Source organism: Gigantopelta aegis, chromosome 4 (genome assembly GCF_016097555.1).
Source record: "Gigantopelta aegis isolate Gae_Host chromosome 4, Gae_host_genome, whole genome shotgun sequence".
Taxonomy (NCBI): domain Eukaryota; kingdom Metazoa; phylum Mollusca; class Gastropoda; order Neomphalida; family Peltospiridae; genus Gigantopelta; species Gigantopelta aegis.
The window spans coordinates 20,681,204-20,695,025 of record NC_054702.1 but is presented as its reverse complement, the minus strand read 5'-3'; the positions used below and the strand labels follow the sequence as shown (position 1 = coordinate 20,695,025).

At 36.9% G+C, this 13,822-nt stretch overlaps 1 protein-coding gene across 1 annotated transcript; it reads left to right on the top strand.

Annotated features, from left to right (window-relative positions):
* The first annotated feature begins 212 nt into the window (after positions 1-212).
* On the top strand, positions 213-8,426 carry LOC121369739 (wiskott-Aldrich syndrome protein homolog 1-like). Its single transcript, XM_041494796.1, has 2 exons — positions 213-245; positions 7,499-8,426. The coding sequence occupies exon 2, from the start codon at positions 7,509-7,511 to the stop codon at positions 8,424-8,426; it is 918 nt and encodes a 305-aa protein (XP_041350730.1). The 5' UTR covers positions 213-245; positions 7,499-7,508.
* Positions 8,427-13,822: the final 5,396 nt, after the last annotated feature.

Sequence of the window (13,822 nt, the reverse complement as noted above, 5' to 3'; positions counted from 1 at the left end):
CCCTAAACCCTAAACCCTAACCCTAACCCTAACCCTAACCCTAACCCTAACCCTAACCCTAACCCTAACCCCTAACCCCTAACCCTAACCCTAACCCGTGATCAATGAACTCTCACCCGGAAGGGATCTGTGTAGTGAGACCTTAGTACACTGTGGACAAACGACTGGTAACCGGTCACTGCAGCGTATACTATAGACCGTCCTGTGCAGAATCGTCCTGTGGAAGACCGCCTTGTGCAGAGCCGGTAAGATTTTGGCTCCTTATGGATTTATTTGAGTTATTCGGGCGTTTCTTGCATTCAATGGGCAGATAAAAACATCATTTTGAAATTTTTTCGATGGAAGTGGCTATTGTGAGCAGTTCCAGTCTGTACGCACACACCCGCTGCTGGAGTAGCATTGTAGTATTTATTCTGCCATCACTATGTTCATTTTCACGGGTTGATGACTAGATTAATTTCTGTATTTTTGGTCACCAACAAAATATATAGGTCATCTGACTCAATTCGTGAATTTCAGACTATATTTTTAGTAACATATTTTGACCTATTTTTTCATCAAAATATTATTTTGTAACTTGGTGGGTTGACTTAAGAGTGGGTTAAAATACTGTTTTGGGGAAAGTAAATAAAGTACTATTGCCATGCCCGACGGCTAGTGAAGTCAAATGTTGCAGTAAAGTAAATTGTAAATATGAATATCCTGCACCTACCCCAACCCCTCAATGTTTGTGTTTTTAAGCTACATCTCCCTCTTTAGGTGACATATCTGATTATTACTGTTATTTAGTAAAATTTTGTAAAGTAGGGCTAGTGAATTTTTAATCATGGCTAGTAAATTTTTTAAATCACTGATCTAATAGCTAGTGGATTTTATAAAAATCCTACACGTCCTGAAGGAAGGAAATGGTTCATTTAGCAATGCACACAACACATTTTATTTACGGTTATATGACGTCAGACATATGGTTAAGGACCACAGATATTTAGGGAGGAAACCCACTGTCACCACTTCATGGGCTACTCTTTCAGATTAGCAGCAAGGGATCTTCCAGTGTTCGAGATTAATGGTATCCCGATATCCCGGGGATAGCACAATTTAATTTTGGATACCACACTTCAATAACCCAGTATCCCACCAAGATACCATATAATGTTGTTATTTGTTTAATCCTGCGTTTTTACTTTTCGCTGAAACAATGAAAGTCGTCATTTACTGGTGAAGTTATGTAACAGTGTTGTCCAATTTTGTTTCAATGTTATTTATGAATTTCATTTAAGTGGGATACTAAATTCTCAGGTGGGATACCAGATTTTGAAATGTTAGTATCCAAATGGGATACTGCCCAAAATGTGTAATCTCGAACACTGTCTTTCATATGCACCATCCCATAGACAGGATAGCAGATACCACAGCATTTGATGTACCAGTTGTGGTGCACTGGCTGGAGTGAAAAATAGCCCAATGGGCCCATGTTTTAGTGTTGAATTATGCCCTTGTTTATATTCATATGTGTTAATTTCACAAGTTCATTTTTATACACGCACCTACGATGATGAGTATTATGGTTGGCATTGTCTGTCCATCTGTTAACCTTTTATTGTCCGGAGCATCAGACCTCACAGGTAGGAATAACTTGGGATGGTGGTATGTTGCATACTATTACTAGGTCACTGTGACCTACTTTTCAGTGTACTGCACATAATAGTAAATCCTTGTCCAGACCATATTATGAGTTGTGGACATGCAACACTAGTATATGACATATTTATTAAATTTATTGAACTTTAATATAAATATATAAAAATGTAGGAACATCTTGGGATGGTGGTGTCGCATACTATTACTAGGTCACTGTGACCTACTTTTCATGGTCTACTGCACATAACAGTAAGTCCTTATTCACATCGTATCTTGCGTGTATACAGGACCATCAAATCACATGTAGGAATCACTTGGGATGGTGGTTAGTCCAAAACTGTTCATCCATCCCATTGCAAAAATTTCACATAATTAGAACTGAATCATACCCGTAACATTCATTAATATAGATATGGTTTTCCATCAAACTCTTGATGAGCTTATCATGTACCTCACCGGTATTCTGTTATAATTTATATTTTGGCTTTAGAACAGTTTTAGTTATTAAATGTGTCATGAAGAGATGTGTTGATCTCACATGGCAAGACAACAGTCTATTTGACTAAAATAACAGACATTACTATTAGCAAATCTGTAAACAGTCCTATTCATTTCAGTAGTGAATATAAATATTGTTTGCATTGTGATAAACATAAAAACTATTTATGAATTAGAATTTACAACAGCTTTTTAAATGAGAGAAAATGTAGCTAGCATCTTACCAAGACTGACATCATGTATCTAGTATCATACTGTGAAAGCTTTACTAGATTAATGGTTCTCACTTTATGTCCAAAATCTGGAATAAATATAATTCTCTAAGTACTAGTTGAATTGCATGATAAATAAAATGACTGCCTTAAGATATCGGCTTTATGGGCGTCTTAGCTGAAACAGGTGGAGATAACTCTATTCCAGATGGCGCGACGATCGACAGGGTCCCAGAAACCTGGTTTGTCTCTGACTGGCTTCAGGTTATAAGCGACCAACTGAATGACTTGAAATTACGTATCAGTTTGTTTTAACAGTAAAGTAGTATTTTAAATATCAGAATGTGTTTTGTTGCATTTTTCTTATTGTCTATCTAATTGGGAAAAGTACATAAAGTTGAGTTTTTATGCGGCAAAGTGTACCCATGCACACGTTTTTATACAGTGTCAACACGAACGCATTGAGTATTATACAAAATATATATTTATTACCTTTACTGTTAATGTCTTTTCCACCATATCTAAGTATATAAAATACTAGACCGCCCTGTGTAGGAACGTCCTGTATAGAGCCGTCATCACTATATATATATTTTTTTTTTAATACTACACACCCACACGTTATACCATCGACGACCCAAACTACGTTCACCTAACAACAAAAACACGAATACGATATTTACGGAAATATTATTCTACATTTTTCAGCTACGATACGTGTAACAAAATAGATTTTAATCACTTAACGTAAAATAATCAACAATTTGGATGTGAAACAAATCCATTCTAGTAAACAAAAGTGAAACACCCTACAGTAAATGGGAAAAAGTGCGACGTTTTTAACTGCGTTCAGGCGCATGCGTTTGCAAAAAGTATCATAATGCGCATGTGCAGTTCATCATTTTCCATTTTTAAGACAACTACATGAACAAATATATGTTTCTTAATTAGGTACAGTTGCCGAACACTTACTTTATTCAATTGTTTTAAAGGAAAAATCTCCGCGTTTTATCAACACATCGCTCACACTTGATGTCAATACTGACAGGCATTATGTCCATACCTGCGCATATTTTGTAAAATATAATTTTTTTTAATGAATTGATTCTAAATTAACAAAATTTATATACTCAAAATTATTTACAACTGTTATGAATGGATTATGAATACTATTCACTACAATAGAGGCACAAAAATGTAGCATACCTTTTGCAGATCGAATATAATAATTGAAAACAAATTCTAACAACAGAGGTCCTAAAAATCATAAAAATTAAATTCTTTGGCCTTGTTGATCTGGCACGTGTGAGGTCATGTGACACGCACCGAATGTTAATTCATCTTTCTCCATTTTAAGTCAATTTCTACGAGTCATGTGGACCCCATATCGGTAATTTTAAGGAATAAACAAAAACGACTTAGTAAAATTAATGGTTTTAGGGGTTTGTAAAGTTTTGTATTTAGATACTTACTTTTCTTAACTTTATTGTTTATAAAAATGTTCCTGAACTGTGAAGAAAAACCTTATACATGAACGACATGCCGATGACAACAAATCGGATGTTGATTGCGCGAACCGTGCACGAGAAAACAAAGTGAACGGAATTTGAAGCATAACGCAGTTAGGGACGTTGACGATATATAAAAACAATCCCGGCTTTTCATATATATTTTATTGATTATTATCCACAATATACATATATTTTCTTTATTATTACTGACTTCCCCCCTCATATCTCAGTACACGTGTAGACAAACGTCAACTGGTAACCATTCACTGCAGTGTATACTATAGACCGTCATGTGCAGAACCGTGCTGTGTAGGAACGTCATCACTATATATATTTTTTAATACTCGCACACGCACATGTTAAATATATATTCTTTTTTTTTTCGAGTATTATCCAAAATATACATATATTTTCTTTATATACAAAATATATATTTATTCCCTTTACTGTTAATGTGTTTTCCACCATATCTAAGTATATAAAATACTAGACCACCCTGTGTAGGAACGTACTGTACAGAGCCGTCATCATTATATATATTTTTAATACTATTATCCACAATATACATATATTTTCTTTATTATTATTGACTCCGCACCGCCCCCATATCTCAGTACACGTATAGACAAACGTATAGACAAACGTCAACTGGTAACGACTGGTAACCGTTCACTGCAGCGTATACTATAGACCGTCCTGTACAGAGCCGATAAGGTTTCGGTCCCTTATGATCGTGATATAACAAAGAATGACAAAGCAATGAAAAAATACAGCTATTGTCCTAGTTTGTTGGACCCTGACGAGTGACGCGCCACCTGTTTTATTATCTCCCCTGTTCTGAGCTAAGACGCCCATTATGCTCAGGTTAAATGGCAAATGCTGTTCTTTGCAGGATAAAGTCGATATCTTAAGACAGTAACCAGTTACTCTCCCTCCAGCTAATGACCAACCTGGGTACAAGACCATCCCACTGTAAAGACAGTTACTAAATAGATTGGAATATTTCCTTATTATTTTGTAATAAAAATTGTCAGGTACTTAGACCTCCACTATTACAGATTATGACCAGAATAGTCAGACCCAAATGGTCATTTTCAATACATTTTTTCTCCACTGATACAATTACAACATGATCTATTTTTATCTCGTCTCACACATGATAAACCATAATGGTATGTCTCATTTAATAAAGGGTGACTATTGTTCACTGCAGAATTGTTGAGGCATTCGGTCAGATATGGCAAATAAGCACAAATTTCTTTCATTTGTATCAGTGTTTGAAGTACAAATTGAATGGGACCCTGGGGGTTATACACATTAAGATCCATAAACAGTTTAGTGTTGGTTGTACTATTTGTAGATGTAGTTTGTTAAAGTCCCTTACCGAAATGACTTATATTTTTCACTTATAAGTGAAGTATAAGTCGTTAATACTTTTCAAGTATAAGTGACTTATAAGTAAACGATTAGGATTTTGTATGCAAATGAGGTATCACTTATACAAAGTATATGTGACGTATAAGTGAAGTGTTAACCATATATATAAGTGAAGTGTAAGTCATTCGCTTATATTTAACAGAAGTGTTAGATATATATATAAGTGACTTATAAGTGAAGTACCAGGTATAAGTGAAGTATAAGTGATTCACTGATATTTAACACAAACTGCTGTATAAGTAAAGTATAGGTGAAGTATAAGTGATTCACTGATATTTACAAACATTGCTGTATAGTGAAGTAAAAGTGATTCACTGATATTTTACAAAAAATGCTGTATAAGTGAAATATAAGTGAGGTATAAGTCATTCACTGATATTTAACAGAAACTGTTGTATAAGTAAAGTATAGGTGAAGTATAAGTGATTCACTGATATTTTACAAACATTGCTGTATAAGTGAAGTATAAGTGATTCACTGATATTTACAAACATTGCTGTATAAGTGAAGTATAAGTGATTCACTGATATTTTATAAAAACGCTGTATAAGTGAAATATAAGTGAATATCAAAGGTTGTGGTATGTTCTGTCCTGTCTGAGGTAAGATCATATAAAAGATGACTTGCTGCTTTTGAAACATGTAGAGAGCTTCCTCTGAATACTATGGGTCAGAATTAATTATCATTTAAATTTTTTACATCCAGTAGCAAGTGATGAACTAATCAGTGCTCTGGTGACATTAAACAAATGAAATTAGGCAGCAATCTGTCCCTGGAGGCCAAATTTCAATATTCTTAGGTAATTTCTGTATTAATGCGACTGACCCTATCTCCACCCACAGAAATGGACACCAATTTTGGTCAAGCTACCAGCTGGTAACAAATGTTTTGTCAAGAAAAAGAAAAAGAAAAGAAAAAAGAAGAGTGAAACAACAGGTTCAAAATCCATGAATACCATGGGAATTCCCATGACCCATTTAATTCAAATAATTGTTTTAAAAAGTTATTGTTCTTATGTCACCAGTACAGTATGACAGCACTTCCACACCCTATCTGTAAACTGTCAGCAAGACATAAAAATTGAAGCACAATAGTCTTTAACAAAGTAGTGTTTCATTCTTCCCGAAGTGACCCACTAATACATGTATATCTGAACAGTATATGCAAAGAAATATTTTATAAATAATATAAATGAATATTTATTTTTAAATGTTAGATTGGATTCTCTCACATCCCTTTTTTCAGTTATGTCTTGTTCAGTGCCATCTTGATATATGTCATCCAACATTCAGATGGGATTCTGCAAAAGAAAAACATATTTCATATAGTCTGAATAGATCTGCTATGTAATTAGCAATTGTTTAATGTAAACATTTAGTTCTTTCTATTAGTTTTTAAAGACTAAGTTAGAGAATCACAGCCTACCAAGTTTCAGATGTGGGGAATCAAAACTTCAGGAAAAAACAAACTTTCAGTTAAATTTTAAATTTTACTTCTAAAAATAATAGTTTAAAAAAATATTCAATCAAATCTCTAGAATAAACGTTAATTTTTGTATTACAACAGACTTTGAAATATTCAATGTTGAACTTTAATTTTAATTAAGAAGAAACCAGAAAATAAAATACATACATGTATATACATATATTTTTAAACTCTTAAGTTCTGGAAAGTACTAGAAAGAATCGTGCAAATAAGTAATAACTGTTTATAAATTTCTCTGATTCAACTGATTATGTTTCCATAAGTTTCATGTATTTGTATGTACATGTTGAGGATATTAAAGCTGGATCGATGATCAACTTTAATAAAACATCAGTCAGACTGATTTGTTCAGTACATGAACCATTACAACATGTATGCATCTGGTGATATATTATAACTGGTGAATAAATGAAAACATCCATTTTAATTTTGCATTTTATAAAAAATATGATGACCATAGGTTTTTCTTTTGGTGTTCTCTGTAGCATCTTTATTTTTCTGAACAATAGGTATTCTGACTTTAGAACAGTTTAATGTAAATGATATTAACATGCAATGATTGGGCTTATAAAAATTAATATGTGTATTAAGCAAACATAAAAGCTAACAAATATGTTTCATGTTACTGTTTAAAATGTCAGTCATTACAACTGCCCCCATTTCCCTTGGGCTTTTAATTAGAACTGTGTGAAGTAAATTAAGTTTTTTCTCCAGCTGTCCTTCGATGAAGGTGGACGTGTCAACGTGCGCTCTCGAGTTGCCCCCCCACCTGGGGGGACTGATTGCCAGCTTCGGCCCGATGTTGGAGTTCCGGGTCACGTATACCGGGTCACGGGCGACCGTGACTTTGGTGTATGGTGACCCGCCTCCACAGAAACGGAAAGGGGGGACTGGAAGAGGAAGAAGAAGGAAGAAACCGGTGCCAGGGAAGGCCCAGGGGGGGACAAAGCTGGTGGCTCAACCGCCAGTGGCGCTCCCTCCTGTGATACCGCCCCCACCGAGTCCTCCGGAGAGGAAGCAACCACTTGTGGAGCCTGCATCCCCGGAACGGCCGTACACCACCCAGGAAATCGTCAGATTTAAACGGACGAGTGTGCCACCACCTACTTCAACCTCCACCCCAAAGACGACGACTCCGGTGAAGCGGTCAACAACGACCGCTCCCGTCGAGTCGCCACTTGGACTTGTTGTTCCGGCGACAAAAAGGAAGGCAACATCACCGACCACCCAGCCAGCCAAGACCAAGCCGCCGCCGGAATCCGCTCCCCCTGTTGACGACGAATGGACCATTGCCATCAGTGGACTTCGCCGTCATCTCCATCAGTACATACAGGGGGACACGCAGAAACCAGAACTACTTCGGGGAGGTTTTTTGAACCAACACCACTGGAAGACCATGGAGGACGGCAGCACTTACGAGCTACATTCCAAGATCTTCAATGAAACCAAGGGAATAGTCGTTACGCACCGAAGGGACCAGACCTACAGACAGTGCATCCTGTTTGCTGAACTCGACAACAGATCGATCCACAGGATGTTACAAGCGGTCTGCGGCCCCGACTATTCCAAGGTGGTTCAACAACTACACCAGATCAGGGAAAAGCTGCTGTCGCTCCGAGACACTCCAGGCTCCCCGAAGTAGGACAACCTTACCTAGGACAGGTATCCTCCTTTTTGGGCTTAGTTGGACTTTAAACTTTTTCGATCGAGCTTCAAAATCTTTATGTTTATTTTTTTATAAATAGTCCAACGCAATTTACTTTGGCGCCCGTTCAATGGCTCAAATCACCTTAAAACCTTTTCGGCCGAGCAGTCTAACTTATTTTTGGGTTTAAATTCTTAGTCCGGACATGATGTTAGGAGCAGGTATTCTCCGTAGACTTTAGCTTTTTCTAGTTAGACCCGAAGGAATCGAAATTTAGCCTGTCAGAACACGGCCCATTTTCGGTGTCTACTAGTCGGTCCGCGCAGTCGCTGGACACAACTAAATTCGTATTCCAAAATCTGCCCACCTCAAACTTATCCCCCACCCTTTTCTGTCCTGGACTTAGTCACTGGCAAAGGCCAGAGATTATGCCCAGGACAGACATGCTTGAAACCTTCGTGGTATATGAGCATGTAAATAAATATTGGAATGGAATGGAAGTAAATTAATTACTCCCAGTCTGCTAGAAGTAGAGATACACATCCTTTTGATAAGACAGGTACAAAGTGATCAGGTGACAACTCCCATTATGATTCTCCTATAGACATTTTATTGCCCCAATTAGTGGAGCTATGTAAACCCTTTGTAAGGTGATATCTAAAGACTTCCAGTGTTTGTGAATTGCAGAAGTTGATGAACATTACATACATTATTTTAGTTCATTTAATCAAAATACATATATATATATATATATATATACTCTTCAAAAGAAGAAACGCAAAACCACATTGTCGTAACATTTGGAGAATTGATTTAATTATTGAATGGTGAGTCCAATAATTACCAAATGTTGCAGGATTGTTCACAATTCACTCTAGTCCATTGTGAGTAAGTGATAGGACACACCACCAAGGTCAAGGTCATCTGGAGTCAATACCGGGTGTAGCCTCCGCGTGTGTTGACAACTGCCTGGCACCGCCTGCCCATTGAAGCAACCAGAGTACGGATGACGTCCCGGGGGATGGTGGCCCACTCGGCCTGCAAGGCTGCTGCCAGCTCGGGCAGGGTCTGGGGCTGTGGTTGTCGCTGTCGGAGGCGTTGGTCCAACTCGTCCCATAGATGCTCAATTGGGTTCAAATCCGGTGATATCGATGGCCAAGGAAGGACATTAATGTTGTTGTTCTGTAGGAAAGCCGTTGTGAGACGTGCTGTGTGAGGCCTGGCATTGTCATGTTGGAACACTGCGTTGGCGTTGGCCATAACTGGAACGATGTGTGGCCGGAGGATCTGGTCAATGTAGCCCTGTGCATTCAGGTTGCCCTGCACGTGGACCAGGTCAGTTCTGCCAGTGTGTGAGATGGCTGCCCACACCATGACACTACCCCCGCCGAATCTGTCCACTTCCTGCACGCAGTTTGCCGCATAACGTTCACCACGACGCCTATACACGCGACATCTTCCATCATGACGTCGGAGCAGAAATCGGGACTCGTCACTGAACCACACCTGTCTCCATCGCAGTTGAGGCCATTGTCGATGAATCTGGCACCACTGCAGTCGGAGTCGACGGTGTTGTGGTGTTAAGATGACACCTCGAACTGGACGTCTGGCACGAATTCCTACCTCGCGTAGGCAGTTCCGTACGGTCTGGTCGGATATCCTGCGCAAACCTGGTATTGCTGCGGCTGTGGAGGTGGCAGTAGTCAATCGTTCCCGAAGGTGGCGTACCCGGATGTAGCGGTCCTGCCCGGGGGTAGTGACCCGTGGTCGACCGGATCTAGGGAGGTCACGTGTTGATCCATGTTGCTGGTAACGGTCCCACAGTCTGGAGATGGTGCTTGGGGACACATGGAATGCCCTGGCAACGGCCGTTCTGGATTCGCCTGCGTCTAGTCGGCTGATGGCATTGTTTCTCTGCGGTTCACTGAGACGTGGCATGTCCTGGATTGTCAACTGTCGGCCAGATACAGAGGCCAGGCAAGCGAACACCCTGCACTTTTATACTGTCGGTGTTCATGTTGCACGTGCAGACAACGCACGTGCAGTGGTGACATGGTTTGCACGTGGCTGCGTTTTTGCGAATATTCACATTTTGGAACTTTATTGTACAGTAGCTGCGTTTTATCGAATGTAACCGTGGGAATGTGTTTGGGACATGCAATGACCTTATATTCACAAAGCATGAACCGGTAGGAAACATAAAATCGGAGTTATAACCCATTTGTACCCTTTTGCGTTTCTTTTTTTGAAGAGTATATATATATATGATGCTTTTCAAGTTGGTTTTATCACATAAACTGTTTTAATGTACAATGGCACAAATGTTCCTCCATTGCTCCTATAGTCACAATGATTAAAATTATATTTATTAAAAATTATAACTTATTAATACTTCCAAGCTATTAATTGATCATATGGATTTAAAAACTTTAAAATTTGCCTTGACATAAAAAAAAAAAAAAAAAATCATGTTTGTTGGTAACAGAGGGAAACCACAAGTATATTTTAATTAATTACTACTAATTACTTATAATATTTAAATGTAAACAACAACACCAAACCTTTATGTGACAAAATAACTATAATCAGCACTATAGTTTGAACTATAGTTGTATTCACTAAATGAAATGTCTATGCACATGCATTAACATAAATGAAGAGAATTTATCAGACAAAGGAATGCCGCCATTTTGTCTATTTGAAAATCCAACAATGATTGTAATGCATGGTTTTTAAATAGGTGCTACATGTAGTCATATACTTACCAAATTAGTTTTCCTGTATGATAGACTTGTTCCACGGACATGAGGTATAGTCTTTAACAAAACACATGTGCACAAAGAAAATGTCCAGGTGCCGCCATTTTGTTTTTTTTCTGTAGTTTCCTCCTGACTGGAGACCCACACAGTGGTATCTGAATTAAGTCCTTTTGAAGTTGCACCATGGCAAGGCTATTAATCTCAGGATTTTGCACCTCTCATAATAATCCCTTGTTCTATCTGAATTCCTGATGTCATTGTTGTTGTCTTTGTTTTTTTTGTTTTTTTTTAAAGTTAATTAACTTTTTTTTATATGTAAATACAAATTACTATTAATAGATAAAATAAATCCATATTGTAATAAACATTGAAATGAAGCTCACCTCCACCCCCCCCCCCCCCACCCCCTCTACACCCCTCTGCCCTACAGCAATAATTTTACAGATATTTATTGTGAAAGGTGGTGAGTCTGGAGGGTCTATTTAAGTGAGGAGGTAGCATGGGATAATTATAATCATATAGCATCATGTGTATTAATATTAATATTAATAATTTTTAAAATGATTATTGGAAATACTATCAAATTCTGTTACATGTATGTTTGGTTGTTTAGCCACTGTTCCCAATGAATTTGATAAATCCTGTGAGAAGTTATGAATTTTTAAAAAATAACCATGAAAATGTTTTGGACTTAGTTTTTTCCCCGTTCATTTGGAACACATCATTTCCTTTGCAAAAGGACTATCTCCAAACTAATAGTTTACTTATATTTCACTTATAGAAACAAACAAAAAATGTCTAATTCCAGTTCACTTATACCACTGATAAACCACTTATAGGTGAACTATATGTGGAGTATCAGTGATGTATCAGTTAACCATTCTTTTCACTTATACTTATACACACTGATACTTATACCAATATATGGGTAACTTATAGGCCACTTATAAGTGGTGTATAAGTAAAGTATATTCCACTTATAAGTTTGTATAAGTTATTTCCATAAGGGGTTAGTTTGTTTTTTATTTATTTAATTCATCCAAACTGGATGTCGTAATTGTGACATATAGTCAGAGAAATCAGATTCAATACACACTACCAAGCCACTGTGCATACAGTTGCTACATCCATTCTTATAATCAACATAATTATGACCACAGAAATTAATACACGTACACTCATATTTCACCAATGGCAGACAGCAGAATTCAATGCTCACTTTAACTTAAGGTTTTGGCACTTTAAATATTGACCTTGTGAAATGCTTTTGTATATATAGTACTGTATATATGTGTAAGACGCTGTTGTACTTGATATTGTTCACAGAGAACGTCTTTATTTATAGCTGATGTTTTAGTATTTCTATCATTATCCTGATGTCTGGAATGCCACTATGGTTTGCAATCAACCTATTAGTAGCTATTTATAAAATTCCACTAAAAAACACAAAACATACTATTAGATTCAAACCACAATTCTTTTTACCTGTGTTTATTAAAATAACTGATAAGAAGTATGTTGCCATTAGTAACTATCATTTAAAGTATAATTCAATGTTATTACACAATTATGTATTTTGTACTGTCCACTAAGTTATGATGTTGTCCACTAGCTGTTACTATTAAATGTCCAAAATTTGCATTACACTTACAGCCAATGTTTCAGGACTACACTTTAAATAGTTTACACCATTATGCGGTATACACAATAATGTAAGAGACATATCAATACAGTGAAACCCCTCTAAACTAGACACAAATGGAACCAAGTAAAATGTGTGGTTTTAAGGGGAATCCAGTAAAGATTAGTTCTATTCTGTACTGATATCTAAAATGGTACCATGAAAAATGTCTGGTTTACAGAGGGTCCAGTTTTGAGGGGTTTGACAGTAGTAACATGCTAGCATTAACCCCGACAAATTGACATTTCTACCTATTTGCTATAATTGAAGATGATGTAGCATATAGTAAATATTTCATATCATATGACCTTGTCATTCTGACCTACATGTATTATTATGCATGTTTTTGTAGATTTTTGGTATACTTTATCTACTTTGTGATAGAATGGTTAAACCCATTCAGTACATTGGTAGTTTATTGGTCAGTTTTGTGATTTTAGATGGGAAAATCTACTTAATCAAGGGTTTTACAGAATTACTTACAGTAATAAAGCAGGATGGCTGATAATGTCCATTAGGAACCACAGGTACAGGCCACAGAAAGAAAAGACCAATTAACCAAGAAAACACTGATTATTATTTCAGTATGTGGGTTAATTTATGTACAAAACATAATACAGTTATTTCAACAATGGTGGTTTATTTTGTATTGAAAAATTATATATACTTGTTTCTGGCTTACTAGGATGGATATTATTACAAAACATTGCGATGCATTCACAAAAATCAGGTATGTTTTGTTTCTTCAGTTTGAAGACTAATTCCTGAGGTGACACGTTAGGTATTACTTAACCACCAGCTCTCCAGAGGGCGTATTCACTGGGATGGAACAAAATGGCTGCACCCGTTATATATAATAGCCCTCACATTTAACCGTTTTATTAATTAACTATACCATTATACTTGTTGATATTAAGAAATAATGTGCATTATATATCGTTGACTGCATACCA

Bases quoted from the DNA above. Each gene is read 5' to 3' on its own strand.
- LOC121369739 (XM_041494796.1), top strand. From the start codon at position 7,509: ATGAAGGTGGACGTGTCAACGTGCGCTCTCGAGTTGCCCCCCCACCTG.